The sequence below is a fragment of the Pseudorca crassidens genome, chromosome 10 (assembly GCF_039906515.1).
Source record: "Pseudorca crassidens isolate mPseCra1 chromosome 10, mPseCra1.hap1, whole genome shotgun sequence".
NCBI classification, from domain to species: Eukaryota; Metazoa; Chordata; class Mammalia; order Artiodactyla; family Delphinidae; genus Pseudorca; species Pseudorca crassidens.
Window position 1 is genome coordinate 32,843,416 of NC_090305.1, and position 26,307 is coordinate 32,869,722.

Here is a 26,307-nt window from a genome sequence, read left to right on the forward strand (position 1 = left end):
TGAGTGACACGAGTGTTTATGAACTGGCTCCTACATATAAAGTCCCAGTCCCGGGAGCCACTCACAGACTCTATGGCCTTCAACTGGCCTCAATGTCACTCACCAGTCCTTTTCCTTCTATACCAGAATCATTATTTTAAGGCAAGAATGGGAGGACTTGAGGACATGATGACCCAGATCCAAGCAGAAGAAGTATGGAATGGCAGAAGGCTGAGCTGCTCTTCTTGTCCAGCCCTCAGGCAGTCCAAGAGCCTTTTAGTCATCTCTGAGCCAGTTGGGCTCCCAGGCAGCTGCCACCCTTGCCCTTGAATGGGAAAGAGTAGAACGGGCCAAGCCCAAATGTGTCCCCACAGATGCATTTCTCACTGGGACAGTGGCAGAGCTGAGGACAGCTCCTTACTACTCTTTGCTCAAAGGGAGATGTCTTCTGTCCTTGCCTGCATTTCGGCGCCTCTTTCGACTCAAGAAGCTCTCTAGCTTCTTGCTTCGTTTCAGCTCCTTGAACTTCTCAGCTAGGACCAACTGGCGCTGCTCAGCTAGAGGACAAGGAGAAAGAAAGCCGGTAAGCAAAGGAGGAAGTTCGCTTCTTTCCCTTTCCCCAGGTCAGTAATTCTCAACCACTATGCAGTGATATGTGACTCATCTGGAGTTCACCGGTGTGTGTAAGCAAGCTGACTTCTATGAATCTGCTCCTTCTCAATTCAACCAACTATGAGCTCCTTCTCTGCGCCCTACCCACATATGTGGGGGTGGGACAGAGATAAAAACAATACTCCCTGCCCATGGTCATTAGGGATACAAGAATGGTTACAAACAACAACTCCCTACTATTTTTACTTTCCTCCAACTTACCATGGGATCCAGCCTTCATGCCTCCCTTAGGGAGCTCATGGACCCCTAACGCAGTATCCTGCCTCTATGGCCACCCAACCCCTGTTCCTGTAACTAGCCTGTCATAGCTGTGTACCACTCACATTTCTTGAGGAAGTATGGCCGATGGCCCTGCTGGGCCTGAGCCCGCCGCTCCTGCTTCAGAGCCAGGTGCAGCTCCTGCTGCCGCTTCCGTTCCTGCTGTGCCATTTCTTGCTGCTCCTGAGGAGCAAAGATGAGATCGGTGAGACAGGTGAACAGCGGGGACTGTGAATCACCTCCTGCCTTGATCTGCTCTCACCTTCCTCCCCCGTATTCTGACTTACTCACCATTTGCTGAAGCAGCTGCTGCAGTTTCTCACGCTCCTCCCCTGAACGGCGCTTCTTCAGCTGCTTTTTCACAAGCTCCACGTTGGAAAATGAGTATGACAGTTAGCATTCTGTAAATGTTAGGTGAAACTCTGTGCCAAGCATTATTCTAAGAGGTTCGCATATGTTGTTAACTCACATAAACACTATGAGATAGGAATTATCTGTGATAAGGAAACTGAAGCTAAAAGAGGTTAACTAACTTGTCAATGATCACACAGCTAGTAAATTGACGCGCCCTGCTCCCCTCTGCCCGACTCTCTGACCTATGCTCTAGTCTCACCACTTGGAATCCCCACAGACCAATCTCACGTTACTCACATCTTTCTCTCTGGCTCGGATGTCATTTAGGAATTGATACGTTTTATCAAACACCTCAGGATTATATTCCCCTGACAGATCGTCAAAGCGGGGGTCCCGGGCTACCTTTGGAGCGAACAGAGAGAATATAAAAGAACTGTTCAGTCTCCTTTCACTGAGAAAGAGCTTACTGGCTCCTCCTCACCTTCTTACTGACGGGAACAACTTGACGCAAAAATGGCACCCGGACCTTGGCTGACATTTCCAGAGGCCTATGGAGAAATTAAACAGGTCAAGGGAACTCCAGTCTTGTCAAAGGCCTCCCACCTGCCACCCAAGAAAGCAGACACCTACTCAAGGTCCCAGCTATCCTCCAACTCCTGGGGCAGGCCTTGCTCCTCACCTGTGTTTATCTGCAACACATGCTTTTTGGACAGGTGGTCTGAAACTTTGCTTCTTAGTGCTGTTTCCAGTTACCAATTGTTTGTACGTCTTAGTGCCCACTTGGCTCTGCAATTCTAACAGCTCCTCAAATGACATGTGAGATGTGCCTGTGAAAGGTAGGTGGGGGTGGGAGGGAACCGCAACTCAGCTCAGCATCTGCCACTGCTGCAAAGGTGCCACCCCATCTTCATTCTTCATAGGTAACTGATGCTTTCCAACATCCCCTTCAGACCAACCACTGCAGGTCCTGGGCAGCACAGCTTATAACGGCGCTACACTGACACCTAACTCCCCATCGGTTCCAGGTACCTGGGGCTTCACGTTGCTAAAGAAGGTGTATATGTAAGGCTCTTTTAAATCACTCCTTCACAGGTTTCCCCATAAGGACCTCTGTCTCCCTTGCTCAGCTACCATCGCCATTATTCTGGTTCAGGATACGCTCAGCACCTCTCACCTCAATCAGTACTCTAGCCTCCTCACTGCTCTCCCAACCTCCAGTCTCACTCCTCTCAAAGCTATGCTCCCCGCTTCAGCCTGGGAGAGGCATCTGAAAAGCAAAACCTGGGGAGGGGGTAAATTGGGAGATTGGGATTGACATATACACACTACTATTGATATATATAAAACAGACAACTAATAAGGACCTACTGTAGCACAGGGAACTCTACTCAATACTCTATAATGACCTATATGGGAAAAGAATCTAAAAAAGTGGATAGGACTTCCCTGGTGGCACAGTGGTTAAGAATCCGCCTGCCAATGCAGGGAACACGGGTTTGATCCTGGTCTGGGAAGATCCCACATGCTGCGGAGCAACTAAGTCCGTGTGCCATAACTACTGAAGCCCGCGCCTGGAGCCCGTGCTCCGCGACAACAGAAGCCACCGCAATGAGAAGCCCGCGCACCACAACGAAGAGTAGCCCCCACTCACCGCAACTAGAGAAAAGCCCACGTACAGCAACGAAGACCCAACACAGCCAAAAATAATATAAAATAAAAAAATAAGAGTGGATATATGTATAACTGATTCACTTTGCTGTACACCTGAAACTAACACATTGTAAATCAACCATACTCCAATAAAAATTTTTTTAAGAAAGGAAACTGGGCTTCCCTGGTGGCACAGTGGTTGAGAGTCCGCCTGCCAATGCAGGGGACACGGGTTCGTGCCCCGGTCCGGGAGGATCCCACATGCCGCGGAGCGGCTGGGCCCGTGAGCCATGGCCGCTGAGCCTGCGCGTCCGGAGCCTGTGCTCTGCAATGGGAGAGGCCGCAGCAGTGAGAGGCCCGCGTACCGCAAAAAAAAAAAGGAAACTACTTCAGACCTTAAGTTTTCACTTTAAGTTCTTTAATAAAATAACTTTCTCTTTCCAAAAAAAAAAAGAAAAAGGCAAATCTGATCTTATCACTCCCACCTCATTTCCACATACATATCCTACACGTTATGTCACTCCAGAACTCAAAACTCCCCAATGGCTTCCATCTTGCTCAGAAGAAAAGCTCTAGGCTTTGTAATAGCCTGAAGACCCCATGTGACCTAGCCCGGGTTTTGGCTCTAATCTCATCTCCTACCATCTCCTCCTTCCTACTCCTCTCCAGTCAACTGGCCTCCAAGCAGTTCCTAAGCAGGAAGGCATGCTCCCACCTCAGTTCCTTTGCACCGGACTTTGCTTGGAACACTTCCTCCAGTTGTACTGCTTGCTCCCTCACCTCCTTCAAACGGTTTCTCAAATGTCACCTACCCAGTGAGGCCTTCTGTGATTACATAAAACTGTAACCCCTCCCCTGCGTTCTCTTCAAAGCTCTTATCACCTTTTTCAAAAAATTTACCCTTTAAAAATCTGCAATTCCGTGTTTTATTGTCTTTTATTAATTTGCTTGGTTTTTTTAACCCCTAAAAGGTAACCTTCATGAGGACAGTGTTCTGCTGCTTTATCTACTACTGTATCTCCAGCATCTAGAACTGTGCCTGCAGACAACAGATGCTCAACAATGTTGGCAAAATTTGTTGAATCCTCACCTACTAAGCCTTCTCCAACAATCCATCCCCCTTCCTGACTCTGCTTTTGAACATAACGTTTCCTCCCCTGCGAAAAACCCTCTTCGCCCTTTAAAAAACTGCTCAGGATGTTCTAATCCAGGAAGCATTCTCTCTCACTCCCCACTTTCCAGTGCGTTGGGGGGGAGCTCCCGGTGTTCGCATCTTTCAGAGAACTTAGTCTCACGGTCACGGCGTCTCCAGGCTCCGAGCCCGCACCACACGCGGTGCCACTGGCCCCTCACCCCGCCTCCGCGGCTGCCCCTCGGCCCGGCGCCGTCCCCTCACCCTTCTGCAGGTCCCCGGGCCCCAGGCCCCCGCCGTCCCGAGACCCGCGAGGAGACCCGGAGGCCGCCCATTCCCGGGAGTTTGCAGTCAGCATCCGCTCGCGCAGCGCGCCGAAGACTAATGGCGCTACTTCCGCTCCGGCGGCGGCCGCTCCGCCCCACTCCTTCCGGCATCTCCGGCAGGCCGAGTCCGCGAGGTTTGGTGACAATAGAGCAGATCCCGTCCAGCGCCGGGCGGGCCGCTGGTGGGCGGCCGGGGAGCCCTCTCTGGGCGGAAAAGGGCGCCCACCGTAAATAACGTTGCCCCCTCCCTTTTGTCGCTTGGCGCTGCACTCCGCGCCGAAAAGAAACTCCGGCCAGTCCGTGGCGGTATTTGGTTTCCTAATGCTCTTGGCTGAGAAGCCAGAACCTCAGCACCCTGGCCCTACTGCAAACTCCTGCCGTCCCTTGCCTATTCCACACAAAAGAGAGCACACGTTTGGAGACTTTCAATTCATTTTTATAAAATGTGAGCTGGCTGAGAGCGTCAGGGTACAGCAACAGCTCAAGGAACGGTAGGATTATCTGCTGGTCCTCCCCTCCCCAGGTCAGGGAGAAGGAGATTTCATGCCAACAGCTGCAATTCCTCTCAGCTCCCAATCAATGCTCAGGGCTCAAGCAGCGGGAAGAGGTGGAAAGAGGGGTGGGGAGGGGAAGCTCCTGAGGCTGACACTGCTTGCTTCTCCCTCCTCCCCATTCCCTTCGCTTCCCAGCAGAGCATGGCTGACCTGGGGCAGAGCAGAGGCCCAGGAGCAGTTGGAGGGAGGTGAATGGGACAGAGCACCAAGGGGAAGGGGCCCTCGGCCCAAGGAGGAAGGGACCTAGCCCTCCCCCCTGCAGCTCCCCACTAAGTTCACAGCACAGAAAACACCTCTAGTCCAACAACTCCATGTGGAGGTATACCAAGTCCAGGGTCCAAAGGGGCAGGCGGGGGAGAGATGGGCAAGGGCAGTGAAGACACCAGCAGGCTCAGGAAGGGAGGCGGCAGAAACTTCCTCCTACCCATGGGAGGAGACAATGGGGCGACTGATATTGCTGTTGGTGGTCATGGCATTCAGCTCCCACCTGGAAGGCCAAAAATGACAGGCAGAAAGGACAGAAGGGGAAGCCTCCACCCCCAAGTCCAGAATTGCTCAAACAAAGCAATGAACACACCAGTGCCTTCAACTTCCTAAAGCTCAACCACCCACGGCCACCTCTTCCTTACAGCCCTATGAGGGTTAACAATCAGGTCTCCACCCACCACCAAATCCACTACCACCCACTAGTCCCCCTGCAAGCTCATGTGGACTTCCTGTTTATGTTTACATATTGATATTCTTGTGCCCAACACCTGGAGAAAAACGTTTGTGTATACATCTCAATAAACTTCCCAACCTACCTTTCCTCCTCTGCTGAGATCCAACCAGGATGCCCCTCCCCCCCACCAGGAATGTCAGTTTTTGCTCTCAACTCCCATCCTTTTAAGGCCCTGATTCAGCTCTCCTATCCTCCCTGAGGCCTTCCCCAGCCATCCCACCATATTAAAATTAAATTCCTCTCTTTTTGACAACTGTCATTCTACGAAGTACCTCCTTATGCCAAGGCTCTACTCTACTTGGTACTAGGCACTTGCACATGTGTTCATCTTGGGCCAGCCTGGGATCCATCTGTTCAGCCTTGTATACTCTATCACCAAATACTGAACACACAGACCCTCAGCAAGTAAGAATTAAGCTGAACTGAATCAAGGAGAGGAAAGTGTCGCAGAATGACCCAGAAGGGCACAATTATACACAAGATAACTTTCAGTGCTTGATTTAGACCTAAGAATGGAATTCATAAGGGAAGGAGCTAGGAAGGACCTCCCTTAATTCTGGAATTAATGTGATCCAGAGGCTCCTAAACTTGTTTTTTTCTCCACAGCTAGGTTCTAAGATTTAATCAAACTTTCTCAGCATATTAACAAAAATAACTGTATAAGCTCAGGAATTAGGAAGTGATGCCTGAGAGCTTGGTTTGAAAACTGGACATTTTTTCCATAAAACTTACCCAGCTGACAGTTTTATATTTCCTTCTAGCTCCCTCTCCACAAGTACACTACAGAACAAAATCTTCTCTCTCCTGCACACTGAGACCAAGCCAATCAGGTCACGCGCCTGTGCTGCCCACTCACCCTCAACCAGTCCCTCCTTTCCAACCATTCACTGTACCTGATGTCATGGGGCAAACAGGACTGGTCCAGGTTATACTGAATCACAGCCAGTTTGCACAGGGTCTTCAGACTAGGGCCTTTAAAGGAGGAGTGGGGGAGAGGGAGATGGTCAAAGCCGAGGAAAGGGTCCAGTCCTGGATATCACCACCCAAAGACAGGGACCCTGAGGGCAAATGCATTTAGGGAATAAGTGTACTTACTAAAGTCCAAAATGTGTAAGTCAGAATGATCTATGAGGTCAAATTCATCTCCCAGGCCTTCCTCAGGAGACGGACTGTAGGGATCAAAAGAGAGACGAAGGAAGGAGCGAAGACTACCCACGAGACCCTCTTGCTCAAATGTCTCCCATGTTAGTCACAGGCTTAGGCCCTTCCTGGAGCCCTCCCCTCTCTCCTCCTAACCTGGTACCCCCAAAGAGGACAATCTTGTCACCAACAATACAGCAGCACTGGCGCCGGCGGGGACATGGCCCCTTCCCCTTCGGTTCAATCTTTTTCCAGGTAAACGACACTAAAGAGAAGTTTAAATGGAGGTTCAACACCTGCTAGCCCAGATATCCTCTCCACTCCCGCCCCTCACCCACTCAGGATTATTCTTTTCTTTTCCACGCCCCCTCAATTGCTCCCTGTTCCTCCCTTAAAGGCAGTGCTCTTTACCAGGGTTAAACTTCCAGAGGTCATGGAAGTGCCGGTTCAGCCTTGCATTATAGCCACCAAAAATGTACAGCTCCCCATTGTAGCCAACTGGAAGGAGAGAGGAATGTCAAGAATGTAGGGGCAATGGGGGGACGGGGACTCGGCAGGGACCTAACAGACACTCACAGGCTGAGTGGCTCCGGCGCCCCTCAGGCAGCACTGGGGTGGGTGGACAGTCCAGCCAGGCCTCAGTCCTCGTGTCAAAGACACGGATGCGGTTGCAGTAAATCTCATTGTTGGAATGGAATGGCCCAAAACGGTCTGCACGGCCCCCAAAGACATACATGTGACTGCCCAGCATTGTGGCCGAGTGGAAGTCCCTCCAGCGTGCAGGGTTGCCCTGGGCAGGAGCAGAGATGGGAGGGGGAGGGGTCAGCTTTCACTGTTTGAGCTCCCTATGGTTCCTTAAATTGAGGGTGGGGATCTGGGAGAGAGCAAGAAGGGCCAACCTTTGTACAGATCAGGGTCCATGTCATGGTGCTGGTATCCAGCTTGTGAATGTCATTGGAAAAGCAGTCCGCCTGACAAGGAAGAGAAAGGAAGTGAAGGAAGGAATAAAAGAGAGGAGCAGGGGTCACTCTCCGACCCTCCGTCCCTCCCACCTCAGAACCTGCAAGCAAACCAAAGCCTCCCATTCCACTACTTTCAATTCCCCTTCCTCCTTCTCATTCCCACCCTAGGGAAACTTCTAGTTTCTTCCCAGACCTACCAGCTGCTCGTAGCCCCCGAAAATGTACATGGTCTTGCCCAGGACACAAGCCGAATGTCCATCCCGGGCCCCAGGAACTGTTCCTGCCACTCGGGGTGTGGACCATTTGTGAGTATCTGAAGGAGGGGAGAGGGTGGGCCCAGTAAGCAAGCTGGTGCTCCCTCCTCGACTCTGGGGTGCCTTATTCCCAGCCCCCCTCAGCCCACACCTCCCCCAGCCCCGCGAGGCACCATTTGGCAGAACACAGCCTCCAGAGACTCATACTCACTGACGTCAAAGGCATAGAGCACATTGCAGGCCCCTTCGGTGTCATTCCGCCCACCCCAAAGGAAGACTGTGTCGTCGATGAGGACGGTGGAGTGTCCATACCGCATGTAGGGTACCACGGGAGCCTGCCCGCGGGTGGCGGGCCTCACTGGGGGCAGCTTTGTCCAACGCAAGGACACTGTGGGCACAGCTCTGCTCAGCCCTGGGAACCTCTCTTCAGGTCGTCCACATTTTCCCAAACCACATGTTAGTTTCCCCCACCCCCTCTGGCCGTGGGGGCCACCATCAAACCTCACTCAGCCACCCACTGTCCTCCCCGATGTGAGCACCCAGGGATGATCCCTGAGTTAGCTTACCTGCATTGAAAATGTGCACATCAATCTGACGCAGCGTCTCATAGTCTTCACCAGAGCAGTAACCCCCGAAGGAGTACACCCGGTGTCCGACAGCCACTGCAGCATGGTTCACCCTGCGGGGCCCGCCCTCCAGGTGCACCGTCCACCGTAACATCCCCTGGGCCACTGGTTACAGCAACATGCCCCCCCGGCACGGCCTGCTGCCTCTGCTACCTGCACACAAGTTAGGTCCAGGGGCTCCTCAGGCAAAGCCTTTGCCTGGTTCACCGAGACTCTGCCCAGGACTAGCCTTGCCTCTAAGTGTCACCCTGGTGGCCCTCCCACACCACCCCTCCACAGCTCAGGTGGCTGGCTCTGCTCCAGGGGAGCTGCTGAGGTCAGGAAGCTAGCCCTGGCCCTGTGTTCTCCAACAGCAAAGGGTGGGGCCACTCTGACCTGACTGCCAGCTCAGACTGCTGATCAAGGGCTCAACGTGGTCGTCCCCTACTCATGGCGGCTGCACCCTGTCACTGGCTTGGCCCAAGCTCCAAGCCCCCTTCAAAGGTCAGTGAGTTCTCTTGTCTTTCTGACTCTGCTCTGCTTACTGCCACCTCTCTAAGGATCTCTGTGCTCTTTGAGGTGGGGAGAGGGATCTCAAAATACTCAGAGCTATTAATAGCCCAGCCAACCCCAGACAGTCCACTGAAAGCTGGCATGAGTGCCTCCAAGCAGAAAAGCTTTTAGGCTTTTAGAGTGGAACAGTTCCTCTATCCAGGATGGGGTGGGACTGATCCCTGACAGGGACCTTCATGGATGATTAGCCCCTCATAGGGGGCTCTTGTCAAACAGAGCTGTTGTCATCGGGGTCACCCAGGGCCCCTCACAGGCAGGAGGAGTTCCTTTGACAGCTGTGCCTGGCATGCTGCCAAGAACTTAAGCCAGAAAGGTATGTGTGTGCTGGGGATTGAGGGGGTAGGGTTTTCTCCTCTTGCCACTTGCCCAACCTAGCCATTGTGGTAGAGAACGAGCTATTTCCAGCAGCTCTTCTCCCACTTGGGTCTCTGAAAGGGGACAGGGGTGGGGGTGTGCACTGGAAAGGGAAAGGAAAGCAAAATGCCCTTGGGCAGGACAAGAAAAAGACCCAGGGATGAGAGATCATGGTCTCTTAAAGACAACCCGCTAACCTAGTGATAATGGGTACATCTGAAGGCTCTGTCGGGCAAATCCTGCAGCTGGCACTGCCTGCTCTGGCAGGCACCTGCTGGGTTTGGGTAGATCATCTGCTCCCTGTTCAAGAAGCCCTGGCAGAAGGGAAAAAAAAAAAAAAAAAAGAAGCCCTGGCAGAAGGAAGAGCCAGGCAGAATCTCAGGCAAAGAAAAAGCTCAAGTAAGGGAGGCCCCTCGCAAGAAAGACACACTGGTTTCAGCTGGCTTTTGCCAGCCCTCCTGCCCCTGCCCAGCCTCCCTCAACCCCCAACCCCATGCTTTAAATAGCCACTCTGCCAAACCTGAAATAGCCCCTCAGGAAACCACTCTCACTTCATTACTCCTGTCCTCAATCCAAAAGCTCTTGGATCTGGGCTTGTAAGGACAGATAGGAAGGAGGTTGAAGAGCTTAAGAACCGGAGTCCATCTTCCCTCATAGCTTCCACTCCCCACTTCAGCTATATCAAGGTAAAGCAAAGAATTCAGAGGACAAGAGAGAAGCAATTCCATCCAAAGGTGGAGAAAAAAACCTTAGCTTCTCCTCCAAAAAAAAAACAACAACTCAAGCTCGTGAAGAACAAGCCCCCAGGGTCTCAGGGGCTCCTCTTATCCCTGGGTCTCTCCCATCCTCCATCACTGCCGCATCCTCAAGCTTCTTCAATTCCCTTCATGTACCTATCCCCCTTGCTATTCTCTTGCAATTTTCATTCCCCGTTTCTGGCCCTTCTTGATCTCCTGAGAGCTTTGCCGTTTTCTCCTTCTTCCTTTTCCCACAACTCCAAGCTCCACCCCGACAGCCCTCCATTTTCCCTCTTCCACTAACGGGAAAAAAGCTAATATCCATTGACCCCTTTCCGCCAGAGATATTCCTCCCTGTATATGACGCTATCCCTTTCGTCTCTCAGTCATCCCAACCTCCCCTCCCGCACAACTCCAGACACCCCCGCCCTTTTCTTCCATTATCCTCAGCTTCCCTGTTCTCCTCATAACCCGATCTTCTTTCCAGTTTCCTTTAGTGCCTCCTCCGGCTACCAGGCCTCTCCCACTGGTTTCCTCACCATCCTCCCGGAGCCCTTCTTTCCCCATTAACACTTTCCTTTCCCATCATCCCCCTAGCTCCCTCCCCACCCCCACCTCTTCACTCTCAGGCCCGTCCCCCACGACTCCAGCGCTAACCATGGGCATCCCCAGCCCCTATAGTTCTCCTTGTCCCTCAACCCACCCCGGACTACCTGCCAGGCCGGGCCGGGGCGGGGCCGCGGGTCCTCGCGCTGCCTGCAGCCTAGAACCCGTTGCACGCCAACCGACGACTCGATCCCCAACGAGATAAACACAACCAGGCTCTATCCTTCCGGCGGGCAGCTGTCTGCGAACATGCAGTCAGAGCTAAGTGCCCGAAGCCTACCGGGACTTGTAGTTTATGGGGTTCCGGAGGGACGTCAGGGGCTGAAGAGTGGGCAGGAGCCTGAGGAGATTCTGGGCATGTGCAGATACGTGTCAAAAATCGCGGGGTTGGGCTTCCCTGGTGGCGCAGTGGTTGAGAGTCCGCCTGCCGATGCGGGGCACACGGGTTCGTGCCCCGGTCTGGGAAGATCCCACATGCCGCGGAGCGGCTGGGCCCGTGAGCCATGGCCGCTCAGCCTGCGCGTCCGGAGCCTGTGCTCCGCAACGGGAGAGGCCACAACAGTGAGAGGCCCGCGTACCGCAAAAAAAATAAAAAAAATTAAAATTAAAATTAAAAAATTTTTAAAAATCGCGGGGTTTACTGGGTAATGTAGTCCTTGGTTGTCCGGGAAGAAGACGGTGGAGGCGGGGCAAGGGGCGGACTCTTCGTCCTCGCTCGCGTCAATCATGAGCGCGCGGCAGGGTTGGAGGACTAGGCACCCCGGCACGTCCTGCCGCGCCGGAAGTGAAGGTGCGAGTTTGGCAGCGGGCTCTGAGCGGGTAAGGCGCGCGGAAACGCCAGCGCCTAGAATCGGTGGGGCGGCTGGGGTCGCCGCAGCTGCGGCCGTTTGAAGGAAGCCTCTGGGACCCGAAGGGCGTTCGTCAGGCGGTACAGAGGGGAACCCCTTGGAGAGGAGAGAAGGGGGCGGGTACGCCTTGTCTAGGGGAGCTTATTTGGCGACCCGGAGTTCCTAAGTGGACTGGGGGGGAGGGGCGTCCTCGAAGGGATGTCTTTTGGGAGGTGGCATGGCCTCTGGCTGGGCTGTTAAGAATTGGCGGAGTAAGGCGGGTGGGCCTCCGTTGAAGATAAGTCGGCTTAAGAGGTGAAGGGCCCAGGAGAGGCTTGGATGGTGGGGAGGGGGGCAGGAAACTTGGGGCGTTTAAATGTTTCGTGACGTAGGAGACCACAAGGAGCTGGATGAGAGGCTGAAGGTGGACTTAATTTCATCTGATCACTATTCTCCTGCCGCCCTGTTCTTGCAGCCCCTGCCCGATGGCAGCAGTAGTTCTAGGGGGAGACACCATGGGTCCTGAACGTATCTTCCCCAATCAGACTGAGGAACTCGGGCCACACCAGGGCCCTACAGAAGGCACTGGGGATTGGAGCAGTGAGGAACCAGAGGAAGAGCAAGAGGAAACGGGGGCAGGACCAGCTGGCTACTCCTACCAGCCCCTGAATCAAGATCCTGAACAAGAGGAGGTGGAGCTGGCACCAGTGGGGGATGGAGAAGATGTAGTTGCTGATATCCAGGATCGGATCCAGGTATGGTGGAGGAGGCATTGTTCCTGAGCAGGTGAAGCTGGAGTCCTTGGACTGGCCCTGAACTGTCGTCTCTGGCTCTGCAGGCCCTGGGGCTTCATTTGCCAGACCCACCATTAGAAAGCGAGGATGAAGATGAGGAGGGAGCTATAGCATCGAGCAACCACAGCTCTATTCCTATGGACCCAGGTAAAAGAGCTCATTCTTTTATTCTGGAATAATAATGGAGGAAGGGAACTGGTTAGTGCCAGTAGAGGGAGGTCACAGGAACACCCTGTTCCTAAAACAAGTTTGTAATCTAAGGTTTTGCAGACTTCAGAATCCAGGTGAAATGCTATTCTTCTAGGTTGGGGGAGGATGGGCAGCCTTGCCTAGGAATAACAGGACAGATTCAGTGACCTCACTAGCCCAAAAGCTCTGGGTTAATTCAACGAATGGGGAGAGGAGCTGGTCTTACTGTTTCTACCCCCTAACTGGTCTGCCTGTGATTTCAGAACACGTGGAGCTGGTGAAAAGGACGATGGCTGGTGTAAGCCTACCTGCGCCAGGGGTTCCTGCCTGGGCTCGGGAGATATCAGATGCCCAGTGGGAAGATGTGGTACAGAAGGCCCTCCAAGCCCGGCAGGCTGCCCCTTCCTGGAAGTGATCACCCTGAGAGGTGCCTTATCTCCCTGCATTCCAGGCCAGAACCAGCACAGGACTGAACACATCCTGGTTGTAATGTCCATCTCCATCCTCCCCATCTCCCTTCCACGTCAAGGCAAATCAGACTTCTTCTCAGAGACCCACTTTATTCAGTTCTGTACATATGGGGACAACGGTCCAAGCCCAACCCACCTTAGCATGTATCACTCTGTGGGGAATAAAGCACCCTATGTACACAGCCAAAAGCTGCACTGCCTGTGCCCCTGGAACCCAGGTCCAGCCCCCCCCCCAGCCCCTCGCCCCTCCAAGGTTCCTGAAAGGGACAAGTGAGAGCCTGCCCAGCATCAGCACAAACAGGGAAATAAATAGGTGTTGGGGGGAGCCATGCTTAGGGCACTGCCCCCTGCTTCCTTCTTCCTAGCTTTGGGGACCAACAGCACAGGAAAGCAGTCAGCCCCAGGATGGTCCCTTCCGTGTCAGTGATCCCAGGGCTGCTGCTCACCAAAGAGGGGGTACAGGGTAGGGTGTTTGTTCATCCCCTTCTCTTGGTCCATCTGGGCCCTATATTCATCACCTACTGTCCAAAGCCTATGCTTTTCTCCTTTTGCTCTCCTATGTTGTCTTGATCAGGCAGGGGTAAGAGGAAATAATGCAGCCCCATCAGCCTGCACACTGCTGGGGCTGGGGGCCTATTTGTGCTGTTGGGGGTTGGCTCCCCTCCAGCTAATTCACTTCAGGGGCCAATGGGGTTTGATATAACTTTGGTGAGAATCATCTCCTGCTGCTCCCTATATGCCTGCAGGGGAGGGAGACAAGGAGGAGACACCTGGAGTTCAACTGGGGCTGCAGGGGAGAGGAGAGGAGCACGTTATTCCCGTGTGTATTTCTCAGAGCAGCTGCAGGCAGCTGTGGGATAAGGAGCAGGAGGGGGCCAGGCATCCCCAAGTTGTGTGAGCACTGAGCATTGCCGCGCTCAGCCTGTCTGTACTAGCCGCGGGGAGGCATGAACACATTTCAGGGGAGAAGAGGGACCACTCTGCGGGTGTCCCCGCTTCAAGTGCCTCATCCCCCTCCCTAGAGCAGAGAGGCCCTGCCTTGCCCCAAGTCAGCCAGTGGGGAGCAGAAGGTGGAGGGCTGGGGCAGTGTCCCAGGGCTGAGTGGGCTGTGGCCCTGTGGTGGGAGGGTGAGGAGGTCAGAGCGCCTCCTGGCTGGCAGTTAGAAACTCTTCCGCCCGCTTGTGCGCCTCCAGTGCCTTGATGGTGTACACGTCCTGAGGCAGCTCTGACTTCCGCCGAAGCAGCACTTTCTCCTTCTTGATGTCCTTTAGCATCTGTGTGGGGATGTGCAGGAGGTGAGGAATGGTGACCAAGTCCCGAGAAATCCCACTGTTCCCTGCCCTGATTCCTTGGCTCTGCGGCTCTTGTCTCCTCTCCCTCCCCGGGCTGTCTTGTCTTTCTGCTCCCCGTGCCCTCCCACCTGCACGGCCTCTGTCTCCACCGTTCTCTTCAGAAGCTGGATGTCCTCTGCCGTGGGGGTCTCCGTCTCCATCGAGTACACAGGAGGCAGTGGTGGAGGCGCTCGGAACATGGGATACTGAGAGGAAAGGAGGCAGACAAGTGGCGAGAGCCACTTGGGAAGTATGGGGACCCTGTTTGCTTCCTGCCCCTCCTCAGACAAACCCTCCCCCAACCCAGGCTGGACCCCTCAGTTCAGGGCAAGGGCAGAAGCACCTCACCTGGGGGTTAAGGCGAGCCAGCTCCTCAATCCTTTGCCACATCTCTTCTCTCTCTTTCATTCGGAACCGGCCCCTGAGGGAACAAAGACAGGATTGGGGTGGGCTTGAGAGAGAAGCACAGGGGGCTGGTGTGGAAGAGGAACACCCCCAAGGAGAGAGAGACTCACTTCTGCTTCTCTGCCTTGTACTGTTGTGTACAGTCATCAAACAGCTTCTGATTCATCTCCATAAACAGCTTCAGGGCATTGTAGATCAGGCCATGGATTGTCCTGCCGCCAGGAAGAAAGACGACGTATAAGAGGCCAGAGCCTGCCCTCAGTGCCGGGACCTCAGTTTGCTCTCTCCCACAAGGTGTCTGTGCTAAGAGCTTTCTCATGTACTACTCCCATCCCACCAGCCTCTGTACAGTGTAAGCTCATCGCTCTGGCCAAATCATGTGACTTGAGATTGGCAGTTCAGGCCCTTTACAAATATGAGTCTGCCTGCCCATCCTTCCTGCACCCCGTGCTCCAAGAGCTCCCTTTTCCCCACTACCTCCTACTCTTCTAGCCCACACGAATGGCCTCCCAGCGCACAGCTTTAAACAGGAAAGCCTTTTAACAATGCTGGGATTTAATACATACTAAGAGGATCACATCAGCTTCTCACAACATGGAATTACATCTCCAAAGCTGCAGAATATCTGACCTCAAGAAGAGATGCGACAGAGGCCACTGCTCTGCTGCTGGGTAGCACAGATCTCTCACGTGGGTATCTTTTCTCCCCGGTCAGTCCCTCAAGGCCCTATTAATATGCAGTGGGCACCAGCCCCGCTTGCTGAGGGACCAGATGAGACCACTGGCTCTTGAGTCCATCCACACCCTCCCACATTCCAAAACCAGATCCTCAGTGCCCAGTGCCACCCCAGTTCCCTACTTGTTCCAGTGGCTCTTGGAGTTCCTGTAGAGTGCAGGGAACATGATGGGAAGGACTCGGGCAGCATTGTCACTTATCAGGCTCATGATGTACTCATTGTTCCAGTAATAGAGGGCACGCTCTGCCACCTGGTGGGGACAGGTGAGACTCAGTGGGGACATGGCTCGCTATGCTGAAGACCCTCCTCAGTTTTCTGGGAGGCAGGGGCTGGGATGTTCTGGGTCTGGGTCTCACCTGGAAATGGGGGCTGGAGACACACTTGGCAAGCTGGCGGAAGAGTGGTTCCATCACTTTGCTGAACTCTGAAGGTTCAATGACATCCAGAATCTCCTCTAGCTCATTCAGGAACATCACCTCCTTGGGGCTGTGGGTCTTGGGCCAGAACTTGAGAAGGCCCACGATCACCTGCGAGAAGAGGAGGACACGGGAATAAAATTCTCACTCAACACCTGTCTGGGTCTCCAGGAAGCCACCCTGCCCTCTCCCCCCAACCCCGGTGGGCACAGCTTGGGTGGCCTCAGCTAAGTGCTCGTGTTTCTCCGGCTTGGATGCTTCCTAGGTGCACAAAGGTTTTACTTCTCCTTTAGAGAGGAAACCATGCCACCTGTCGGGTTACATCGCCCGTGAGTGCTTGCAGCACCGCTCAATAGCTGCTGCTGGCAAGTGCTGCTGACAGGGAGAGGTGGACCCTGGGGCCCAGCAGGGGAGTTACCGGCTCAGTGAGGCTGCTTTCCTTCTCCAGGAACTGTACCACGCAGTACGCCAGCTGCAGAAGGTTGAGACAGAAAGGAGGTGAGGTGCAGGGCTCAGAAGGTCACAGAGAGGTCGGTGACAGAAACCAGACCCCGGAACAGAAGGGGAGGCGTGGAGAGGAATTCTGCCCCCTGCTCCCTCTGCCGCCCCATCACGGCTGGAATGCTTCCCCTTCCCTCTTTTCTCGGCAGCCAGGGCCGGGGATCAGCAGGAGGAAGGCCGCTCACCTGAGGGTGGTAGACACTCAGAGACTTGACCTTGTGAAGGGGAAGCAGGACACGGATGAGGAACATCTTGTGCTCTTCTTTCAGGGGCAAGGCAAAGCCATTGATGATGCTGGGAGTTAAGGGAGGGTTGTCAGGACCAAAGGGCCAGGTCCAAGCTCAATGCATCAATCCTCCCGACCTCTTCTAGGCATGTGTGCCCCCGCCCCACCTCTCACCTGCCCAGGATCTCCAGGAGCTCGGCAATCCCATTGTGATGCTCCGTCTCATAGATGAACCTGAGGGAAGAACAAAGACTCTCTTGATAACCCCTGGTGCCCCTCCAGCATTCTGTGGAGTCCCACCTACCACCCTTCTCCCACCTCATCTTAGTGAGGGGCTTGCTTTGCTCCTGAGCCCAGGCTCCTGGCCTCACCTGTAGAAGATGTGGTTGATCTGCCTACGGATATAAGCCCGGAGCCCCAAAAACTTGCCATAGATGCGATGCAAGATGGTCTTGAGGAAGTCCCGCTCTCGAGGGTCCTCACTGTCAAACAGGTCCAGGAGCTGGGAGCAAGCGGGAGGAGAGGCGGCAGTGAGGCAGGAGCCAGGGAAAGCCAGGGCTGGGGTGACTTGGGTCCTGGCCAGAGGAAGCCCTCTGAAGAGGGTGCGTGGAGACAAGTCTCTGGGAAGAGCGATTCTATTGCACTGCTCTACCCCAGGTGATGTCTGGGAATACGTGCTGCATTCCCCATTGGGTGGGGCGGGGGGTAACAGTGTTGCTTTTTTGTTTCCTTCCATTATGCTGGAAGCTTCTTATGGACAGAGTAGGTTTGTTTAACCCCCATGGTCAATTTGCACCAGACACAGCTGAAACCCAATAGAGTACCTATATTCAGCAGAAGCAAAAAGAGCAGCTTGGACTGGAGGCAGGGGACGTGGGGCTAGAGTTCATGGACTGGAAGGAGGGGAAGGCAGGAACTTCAGGGACTCACAGCAAGGACAAACTTCTGGTCAATGTACTTCTTGGCTATGTTTGGCTGGAAATCGGGAGACTCAAGGAAACGTAAGAAAAACTCGTACACGAGCTGCGGGGGGAAAGGAGCATCACTTAGGGGCATTCCCCAAGGACTGGGAGAGCCCCCTTGCTGCAGGGCTCAGAGTGCCCCACTGCCCACAGCCAGGCCCCTGCCCTCTTTGCTCTGGTACCTGGAGATGCGGCCAGGCGGCCTCCAGGGTGGGCTCATCTTCCTCAGGGTCAAACTCGGCCCCGGTGGGATTTGAGGAAGGTGGCAGCGTCCGGAAGAGGTTCACTGAAAACTGAGGGGTAGGGAGGGCCCAGGTGAGAGCTCTCTGGGCAGGTCTGGGCTTTTCCGGGGCCCCCGTCCCTGCCCGCTTTCCCCTTTCCCTGTGCCTACCATAGTGACGGCCTCAGGGTAAATGGCCTCGGTGACAACATCGCGGCTGTGGGTGATGTACTCCACCATTTCGTTGAGCCCCGCCCGCTTCACCTCCTTGAATTTGAGGTCACTGAGTGGGTCTGACACAAAGTCAAAGAGGACGCAGCACTGGCGTAGCTTCTGGATAAACAGCTCCTCCCGCTCCTGGGTTGGTGAGTCTAGGGGCGGATGGGCCATGGTCAGGTCTCCTCTGTGGTCCTTCACTGCTATGCCCTGCTCACATCGCAGGGCGTTCCCCAATCCCTTCCTGCCACCATCCTGCTCCCCTTACGCCCACCCCCAGCCCCAGCGCAACTCCCTCTCACATTCTCTAGAGCTTCCACCCTCCCCCAAACACCCCCAAACCTCCATTCTGCCAACACCCACTGTCCCCTAGCTCTGATGCCACAGCCCTCTTGACCTTTCCCAAGTACCTTTCAGGGCAGGAAGCTTCTGCAGCTCCCGGTTCTTGCTGAGGTTGAAGCGGGAGGAGCTTTGCCGTCGCTCCTTCTTGACAATCTGGGGCCCCCCTGAGTACTTGATTTTGCTGAGCTGTGTGGGGGGCGGTGTGCTGTTGCTAGGACGCTTGTTGGATGATGGCGGCTGCGGTGGTGGCTGCGGTGGCGGCTGCGGCTGGGGCTGGGCCTGGTCAAACGAGCGAGTCACTGGAGTGCACTCGCCAAGCTGCGCTTCCCACCCCAGGCCTGGCCCACCGCCCAGCCCCGGGTCCGTTTATGCCTCTATGGGCCTGGGCAGCAAGCAGCTGCCTCCCGCCCCGAAGGAGCCAAGACCAGGGTCAGACATAACTGCGGGACGTGGCCGTGGAAGGGGGCGGTCTAGAAGGCGTGTCTCCCAAAGTGACGCCCACTGCCTGTGCATCAAGAGCCTTCAAAAAGCTCACTCCCGTTCCTGAACAGGCAAAGCTGATTGATGGACTGACAGTGACAGAAGTCAGACAAGTGGCTCTCCTGCCGGGGAGGGGGTGGCAGCGGTGTGGGTTGGGGAGATGCGGGTGGTGACCGAGAAGGGGCACGAGGACCTTTCTGACTAATGGAAACATTCCGTATCTTGACTGAGTCTGGGAGGTGGTTCATAGCATAAACATATGTAAAAATGCATCGAGCAGTACAGCGAAGATTACTCTATTTTATCATTTACTGAACGTGTGATAGTCTTCGGTTACAGAAACTCCTCCCCATATCTCAGCAGTTTAACTACTAGAAATATAGATTAAGCAAAATCCTAAATATAAAAAAGGCTTTGTGCAAAAACACTTTTTATGGTCTTATTTATAATGGCCAGTATATAAATACATGGAAATCATGGAGTTAAAATTATGTTTATGAAAACTATGTACTAAATGTAATGATACGTGATTCAGCTGTGAAAAAAGTTTACACAGTCAGAGTAATTTACCCAAAACGGGTGATAAGTATTCTGAGAAGAGGGGAAAAGTCTGCATGGAGGTATAAGACACTCGGGCCTTAATTTTCCACGTTAGGAAGTCAAGAGATATCTAAAGCTCACAAAATAAAGGGAAAAAAAAATCAGTAAAAGGATCTTGTTTGGAGGTACAAAAGTCAACCTGCAAGGAAAGAGTTAGGAGGTGAATGTGGCTGCCACGAAACAACAGGAGAAGAGGGGCCGGCGACGGGGGCTGCCCTGCTCATTACAAGCCTGAGAGTATTATCTGACCTTCTGAACAATGCACCTATCACCACGCTGATAAAAATTAAAAACAAAACAAAAAGAGTAAAACTATGGAATGAGAGAAAATTGCTTCCTATATGCTAAGTTAAATAAGGATAATACAAACCTGTATATCAAAATGAGCTCACCCATATTAAAACATGCACAGAACCCAAAATCCAGTTAAGAAAAAGAAAGAACAAGTGCCTGTGTTCATGACTATCTCCTGTAATGACAGAATGAGACATGACTTTTTCCTATTTCCCTAAATTTTTTACAAGCTGACACTGCTTTTATAATGGAGAAATAGGGAATGCCCTGGCAGTCCAGTGGTTAGGACTCTATGCTTCCACTGCACGGGGCCTGGGTTCGATCCCTGGTCAGGGAACTAAGATCCTGCAAGCCACACAGCACGGCCAAAAAAAAAGGCAATATAATGGGAGAAATACAGCTAATTTCCAAAAGTTACTTCTTTACTTCCTCCCGGACACGGGTGTCAGAGCCCCACGAAGCCCATTTTCAGAAGCATACAAACAGGTGTTTGCAGGGCTGTCCACTCATAGGTACTGTCCAGGTAACCCCCTGCTGGGAGAGGGGAGAGGCTGAGCCACAGGACAGCCCTTCCCCCCAACCAGAGAAGAGACTGCAACAGGACCAGAGGAGTGAGGTCACGTCCAGCCGGGTCCCTACACCACAGGAAAACTGCCCTCCTGTGCTCACACCTGCCATCCCCGCCTCCTCTCCAGCCCGCTCCGTAAACTCTTACTTCATAAAATAAGAATGGGAGAATATGAAACTCTCTGGGATAAGGGGCAAGGAGGAAGACAAATGTTATGCTTTGTACGCTCTTGAATTTTTTATAGAAACAATTACGTCAAGCTTGTGACCTATCTGGGGGTCAGAGGCAGGAGAGGAGCGCTGGATCCAGCCCAGGGCAGGCCTTGGGTCCAGTGTAGCTCATTACCGCTTTGGCCATCTGGCCCTCTCCTCCTCCTGAAATGAGCCCCAGACACCAATTTGACTAGGGGAATGCAAAGAAGTGGGACAAGAGCAGTCATCACACACCTCCCTTGCTATGACTACACTCAACCAGTGTGATTTTTCTGGTTAGACAGTGCAAGGCACCCTGAAGTCTGGGGTCTCTCTTCCTGTATACGGAGGATGGATCACACCTTGGTAGAGGACGAAGGAGAGGGGCAAAAGGACAGGGGGCCAGAGCCTGGTGTGCATCAGACTCTCCCCATTTCCCTGTCGCAGGAACAACCCAATCCTTATCAGTGGAGCTCAACAGTCAAGGGCACAGACTTGAGCCTGACTGCCTGGGTTTGACTACTGGCTCTGCCATTTATTAGCTGAGTAACCTCCAGGAGGTCATATAGCCTCTCTGTGCCTCATCTGTAAAGTGGGGATGGCAATAGTACTACCTCACAGGGTTGTAATAAGGATTTAAATGAACAGTATATGGCACACAGAAGTGTCTTATAAGCAGTATCTTCTACTATTGTTGTTGTTATTATTATTATTTCCCATCCCTGGATTTTAGAAATACAGCCTGGAAATTCCTGAAAGTAGCACACCTCAAATGTTCCTTAGAGTTCATTATCCTTCTTGTTTTAAAATGGGGGAACCCAGGGAATTCCCTGGCAGTCCAGTGGTTAGGACTCCGTGCTTTCACTGCTGTGGGCCTGGGTTCAATCCCTGGGTGGGGAACTAAGATCTCACAAGCCACATAGCATGGCCAAAAACATAATAAAATAAAATGGGAGAACCCAAGAAGGCATTGCATCTTTCAAGACCCACCTTCTTCCAAAAAGCCTTCTCCAATCACTCCAGGACTTGCATGTCCACCCTCCACCCTCAACCTTCTGACACTGCTTATCTGTTCCATTGGCTCTGGGATCATCCCCAGTGACACCTCTTGATCACTTTGCTCATGTGTCATCTCCCCACTAGAAAGCAAGTCCCTTTAAAGCCAGGACCCTGGTTTGTGCCCCTCTGGGTCTCCTCAGCACTGGCACTGACACCTAACAGGCATTCAGTGAATGACTGGTTATTTGATTGATGGGAGGACAGGGCGGGCGGGGGACACCAAGCCCAGGCCCATCTCCATAGGTCCCTCCTGTCCTGACCGGGGACCTTCAGAACAAAGCCCTGCACAGTGGTGGGAGCAGAGTGGGAAGGAGAAACATCAGAAATACTAGGCTGAGGGGCTCAGTGGCAACTGAGGAACAAGACTCGGGAAAAATATGTCTCTCTCCATCCTCCCAGATAAGATGCAGAAACCCTGCATCTCCATGAATCTCGCACTTAGGGGACATCCAGAGAAAGGAGGCCTTCTTCCCAAAAAGGGAAAAGCAAGACCTCAATTTTCTCTGCTAACGAGCAGAGGGTTGGACTAGATCAGTAGTCCAAACACTCTCCAAGTAAGGTGTTTTTGTTTTTGTTTTTGTTTTTTGCAGTACGCGGGCTTCTCACCGTTGTGGCCTCTCCCGTTGTGGAGCACAGGCTCCGGACGCGCAGCGGCCATGGCTCACGGGCCCAGCCGCTCTGTGGCATGTGGGATCTTCCCGGACCGAGGCACGAACCCGTGTCCCCTGCACCGGCAGGCGGACTCTCAACCACTGCGCCACCAGGGAAGCCCCCAAGTAAGGTTTTAAGAAAACAGAGATTGCATGGCTGAAAATCATAGTTTAAAAAGCCACCCAATGAGTTGATGCCTAAGGTCCCTTCCCCTTCAGGATGGCATTATTGAAGGCTGGGGTGGCCGGAGAGCAGCTGAGCCGGCTTAGTCTGCCCCGCCCCCAGCCCACTGGGCCACCCTGGTTTTATAAGGACCATTGGCTCCCAGGCCCCAGATACACGGAGCAGCTGAGAGACAGCTGGGCCGGCCAGCAAAGCCCTGGAAACATACTTGTCAGAAGGGAGTATAGGTGTGTGCCAGCAACTCACTTCACGTTCAACCCTTTCTCCTAAAAGCTCTAGCTTCCAACTTCTCCTTTGTTGACCTGGGCTGGAGATGAGAGGCAGCTGCATCCCCAGGAGAACCTTCTGCAGCCATCAGAGCGTGGGTGGACACGGCCCAAAGGCAAGCTGGTGACCTGCCTGCTCCCACTTCTGAGACTCCACAGTGGCTGTCTCCTCTGCCTGAACAACCGTCTCCTCCCACTTCTAAACTTGCAACAGGATCCAAACGCCAAGAAGCCTTCCTAGATTCAGGCCTCCTGCAATCCAGTGGGGCTTTTTTTAAAAATATAAATTTATTTATTTATTTTTGGCTGCATTGGGTCTTAGCTGCTGCACGCAGGCTTTTCTCTAGTTGCGGTGAGTGGGGGCTGCTCTTCGTTGTGGCTCGTGGGCTCTAGAGCGCAAGCTCTGTAATTGTGGCGCACGGGCTTAGTTGCTCCGCCACATGTGGGATCTTCCCAGACCAGGGCTCGAACCCGTGTCCCCTGCACTGGCGGGCGGATTCTCAACCACTGCGCCACCAGGGAAGCCCCTCCAGTGGGGCTTTGAATTTATACACCACCCTCACACTCAGGAGACTGCAACTATACTTGCCCACTCTGAACCAATTCCATTCCAACCTGACCCTAACACAGACACCTGTAATCATTAAACCCATATATTTAAACATAAAGTAGGACATAGAAATATAAGTTAAGCACTATAGAAGGTACTGTAGTAGAAAGACGAAAGATAAAATTATCAGTGAAAAACGCAAAGATTAATGTTATAGCTTTTGCATAATGAATTAACTAGCTGAGTGAAGATCATTTCAGTTTCAAACCCTGAAAATCAGAGAGGCATTCTCTCCTATATTGACACCTAGAGCACTGTTGGGTTGGCCAAAGAGTTCGTTTGGGTTTTTCGTAACAGCTTACAAAAAAACCAAATGAACTTTTTGGCCAACCCCATACCCATTCTTTTTTTGTTGTTTGTTTGTTTTGTTTTTTTCAGTACACGGGCTTCTCACTGTTGTGGCCTCTCCCGTTGCGGAGCACAGGCTCCGGACGCGCTGGCTCAGCGGCCATGGCTCACGGGCCCAGCCGCTCTGCGGCATGTGGGATCTTCCCGGACCGGGGCACGAACCCATGTCCCCTGCATCAGCAGGCGGACTCTCAACCACTGCGCCACCAGGGAAGCCCCCCCATACCCATTCTTAATTCATTTATTCAATAAACATCATGCTACGCATTAGAGATTAAAAAGGGAATAAGGCATGGCCCTTGCCCTCGAAGAGCTCAAAGTCCAGTGGGCAAGACACGAAAGCAGCCATTAGTACAGGGCAATGCAAAACCAGAGCGCCGCAAGAGATTCAGGAACTCAGAGGGCTGAGTGACAAACTCTGCCTGAAGAATCAGGGAAGCCCTCCCTGAAGAGGTGACTTTTGATTTGTCTCTTAAAGGATAAACACGGGTTTAGGCAAAGAATGAAAAGAGAGAGATAAAGCAGTCCAGGCCAATGGGATGACACCAATAAGAGCCCTGAGCCACAAAAGGCTTGTCGGGTTGGAAGATGGAAAGTCCAGAGGGGCTGGAAGAACAGGGCAGGGCCAGCCCAGGAGGCCTGAGGCTGCATATTTGAATTTGTGAGCAATGAGATGCCAAGAGGGGCTTTTAAGTAAAGGACTGATAGGACCAAAAATGTTTTTAGGGTAACAACTCTGGCTACAGTGATGTCAGGCTGAAGTGGGGGAGACCAGGATCGTTTCTTCCTCCCTCTGTCCCTGTTCCCAGAACTCAGGACAGGGCACAGCACACAGAAAAGTCCACAGCACTGAAATGCTTTTTCCAAAGACAGGCCAGGAAAGACCCTTGCCTTGTAGCAGAGTCTGACCTAATCTCTCAAGGCTCCTTTCCATTCTAAGACTCTTCTAGAATCTTAGAACCAGTCTATTAGGTCATTAAGAACACGGGAGGACTGGCCACAGACCTGCGCTGAATTCCAGCTCTGCTGTTTTACTGCTGAGTAAAAGCTACTTAACATCACTAAGCCTCAGTTTCCTCTGTAAAATGGGGCTGATGATGATAACAGATGACCTCAGGGACTGCTGTAGAGATTAAATGAGAAGATTATAAGATTAAATGCATGCGTACTTAGCACAGTGCCTGGGACAGACTGTACTGGGTTGAACAGTGTCCCCCCAAAACTCACATCAACCCAACATCTATGAATGTGATCGTATTTGGAAACAGGGTCTTTGCAGATGTAATCAAGTTAAAATGAGGTCATACTGGATTAGGGTGGGCCCTAAATCCAACATGACTGGTGTTCTTATAAGAAGAGGGAAATTTGGACACAGAGACAGAGGCACAGGGGAGAACGCTGAGCGAAGATGGAGGCAGAGATTGGAACGATGGTTCTACAAGCCAAGGAGCAGATCGCAGAAAGCCACCGAAGCTGGGAGAGAGGCGTGGAAGAGATTCTTCCCTAGAACCTCAGAGGAACATGGCCTGCTGACACCTTGATTTCAGACTTCTGACCTCCACAGCTATGAGAGAATAAAATTCTGGTATTTTAAGCCACCCAATTCATGGTAATTGCTTATGGCTGTCCTAGGAAACTAATACACAAGTAACTGCTCAATAAAATAAATGTTGGCTGCTATAAATTATTAAGATCAGTTGGAAAGACTGGCAAATGCTTGACACGGGGTAAGTTTGGCTGTAAGAACCCAAAATTCTTGACTAGAAAAAGGGCAAGGGAGGGATTTCCTTGGCGGTCCAGTGGTTAAGACTTTGCCTTCCAATGCAGGGGGTGCAAGTTCGATCCCTGGTCGGGAGCTAAGATCCCACATGCTTCGCAGCCAAAAAAAAAACAAAACATAAAACAGAAGCAATATTGTAACAAATTCAATAAAGACTTTAAAAATGGTCCACATCAAAAAAAAAAAAAGGAAAAGAAAGAAAAAGGGCAAGAGAAGGACTGTGACAAACAGCTTTTGATGACCTGGGCCTCACAGCCTGGCCCCCAACTATTCCATGTCCCACTGCCTGGGGCCACCTGGGTGCATTTCTGCAAAATCATGGAGAATTCCTGCAGCTGCCTCAGACAGGTGAGCCCTGAGCGGCATTTCATAAAACAGAGCCCAAGGTGAACACGACACTCTCCTCTTCCAGAGGGCGGTGGAGAAATCACAGCAGCTGGTCTCAGCTTATTTCTTAAGCTGCTTGAGCCTTCGTTTTCCTACCTATGAAAAGAGAGGTTCCTTCCAGGTCTAATTTGAAGTTGGTTTGTTTGCTCATCCATTCACTAATGCATTCAAATGCAGGTGCTTCCGGTGGGCCAGGCCCTTCGGTGTGAGCGAGAGCCTCTCAGGAGCTAAGTGTTAACACAGGAGACAACTGACACACAATGAATTCCCACGGAATTGTTTCATTACAGCTGTGGTTAAGCACTGCCATGGAGTGATGCTGGGTACCAGGGGCCCTGACCGCGTCCTGGGCATGGGGATGGGGGCAGGTGGTCAAGG

At 52.7% G+C, this 26,307-nt stretch overlaps 3 protein-coding genes across 15 annotated transcripts in view; 1 reads left to right on the plus strand and 2 right to left on the minus strand.

Moving 5' to 3' along the window:
- Positions 1-11,196, minus strand: KLHDC3 (kelch domain containing 3). 10 transcript variants are annotated; one of them, XM_067752913.1, is made up of 16 exons: positions 10,055-10,875; positions 9,732-9,848; positions 8,569-8,781; positions 8,214-8,390; positions 7,946-8,061; positions 7,686-7,757; positions 7,363-7,576; positions 7,198-7,284; positions 6,943-7,051; positions 6,742-6,815; positions 1,943-2,090; positions 1,745-1,811; positions 1,561-1,665; positions 1,201-1,275; positions 975-1,092; positions 1-536 (listed from the first exon to the last, which is right to left on the minus strand). In XM_067752913.1, exons 3-16 carry the CDS (start codon positions 8,720-8,722, stop codon positions 400-402), a joined length of 1,653 nt encoding a protein of 550 aa, XP_067609014.1. In that variant the 5' UTR covers positions 8,723-8,781; positions 9,732-9,848; positions 10,055-10,875; the 3' UTR covers positions 1-399. The 10 variants fall into 10 exon arrangements, with proteins under 10 accessions (XP_067609014.1, XP_067609008.1, XP_067609007.1 ...); XM_067752907.1 differs by lacking the exons at positions 1-536; positions 975-1,092; positions 1,201-1,275; ... (1 more) ...; positions 1,745-1,811; positions 1,943-2,090 and adding exons at positions 4,792-5,412; positions 6,540-6,618; positions 10,985-11,196 and having other exon boundaries at positions 10,086-10,210; XM_067752906.1 differs by lacking the exons at positions 1-536; positions 975-1,092; positions 1,201-1,275; ... (1 more) ...; positions 1,745-1,811; positions 1,943-2,090 and adding exons at positions 4,792-5,412; positions 6,540-6,618; positions 10,985-11,196 and having other exon boundaries at positions 10,055-10,210.
- Positions 9,354-13,346, plus strand: MEA1 (male-enhanced antigen 1). Of its 4 annotated transcripts, none has more exons than XM_067752919.1 (4): positions 9,354-9,493; positions 12,180-12,459; positions 12,543-12,645; positions 12,951-13,346. In XM_067752919.1, the coding sequence occupies exons 2-4, from the start codon at positions 12,190-12,192 to the stop codon at positions 13,100-13,102; spliced, it is 525 nt and encodes a 174-aa protein (XP_067609020.1). In that variant the 5' UTR covers positions 9,354-9,493; positions 12,180-12,189; the 3' UTR covers positions 13,103-13,346. The 4 variants fall into 4 exon arrangements, with proteins under 4 accessions (XP_067609020.1, XP_067609017.1, XP_067609016.1 ...); XM_067752916.1 differs by lacking the exon at positions 9,354-9,493 and adding an exon at positions 11,547-11,696; XM_067752915.1 differs by lacking the exon at positions 9,354-9,493 and adding an exon at positions 11,668-11,805.
- Positions 13,228-26,307, minus strand: part of PPP2R5D (protein phosphatase 2 regulatory subunit B'delta) — a 19,623-nt gene continuing 6,543 nt past the window's right edge. Inside the window, exons 3-16 of the mRNA XM_067752902.1 lie at positions 18,581-18,791; positions 18,126-18,325; positions 17,917-18,027; positions 17,703-17,795; positions 17,144-17,274; positions 16,947-17,006; positions 16,732-16,840; positions 16,464-16,517; positions 15,986-16,156; positions 15,752-15,879; positions 15,004-15,105; positions 14,837-14,909; positions 14,578-14,694; positions 13,228-14,431 (exon numbers count right to left, since the gene is read on the minus strand). Of these exons, the coding sequence (XP_067609003.1) occupies positions 14,294-14,431; positions 14,578-14,694; positions 14,837-14,909; positions 15,004-15,105; positions 15,752-15,879; positions 15,986-16,156; positions 16,464-16,517; positions 16,732-16,840; positions 16,947-17,006; positions 17,144-17,274; positions 17,703-17,795; positions 17,917-18,027; positions 18,126-18,325; positions 18,581-18,791 (1,698 nt within the window). The 3' untranslated portion in view covers positions 13,228-14,293. The remainder of the gene's footprint in view (positions 14,432-14,577; positions 14,695-14,836; positions 14,910-15,003; positions 15,106-15,751; positions 15,880-15,985; positions 16,157-16,463; positions 16,518-16,731; positions 16,841-16,946; positions 17,007-17,143; positions 17,275-17,702; positions 17,796-17,916; positions 18,028-18,125; positions 18,326-18,580; positions 18,792-26,307) is intronic.

Coding starts and splice junctions, on each gene's coding strand:
- KLHDC3 (XM_067752913.1), bottom strand. CDS start 8,722: ATGTTACGGTGGACGGTGCACCTGGAGGGCGGGCCCCGCAGGGTGAAC. Junction 8,062..8,213: donor GCTCTATGCCTTTGACGTCA/GTGAGTATGAGT, acceptor CCCCTCCTTCAG/ATACTCACAAATGGTCCACA. Junction 7,285..7,362: donor GCGCCGGAGCCACTCAGCCT/GTGAGTGTCTGT, acceptor CTCTCCTTCCAG/TTGGCTACAATGGGGAGCTG.
- MEA1 (XM_067752919.1), top strand. CDS start 12,190: ATGGCAGCAGTAGTTCTAGGGGGAGACACCATGGGTCCTGAACGTATC. Junction 12,460..12,542: donor ATATCCAGGATCGGATCCAG/GTATGGTGGAGG, acceptor CTGGCTCTGCAG/GCCCTGGGGCTTCATTTGCC. Junction 12,646..12,950: donor CTCTATTCCTATGGACCCAG/GTAAAAGAGCTC, acceptor CTGTGATTTCAG/AACACGTGGAGCTGGTGAAA.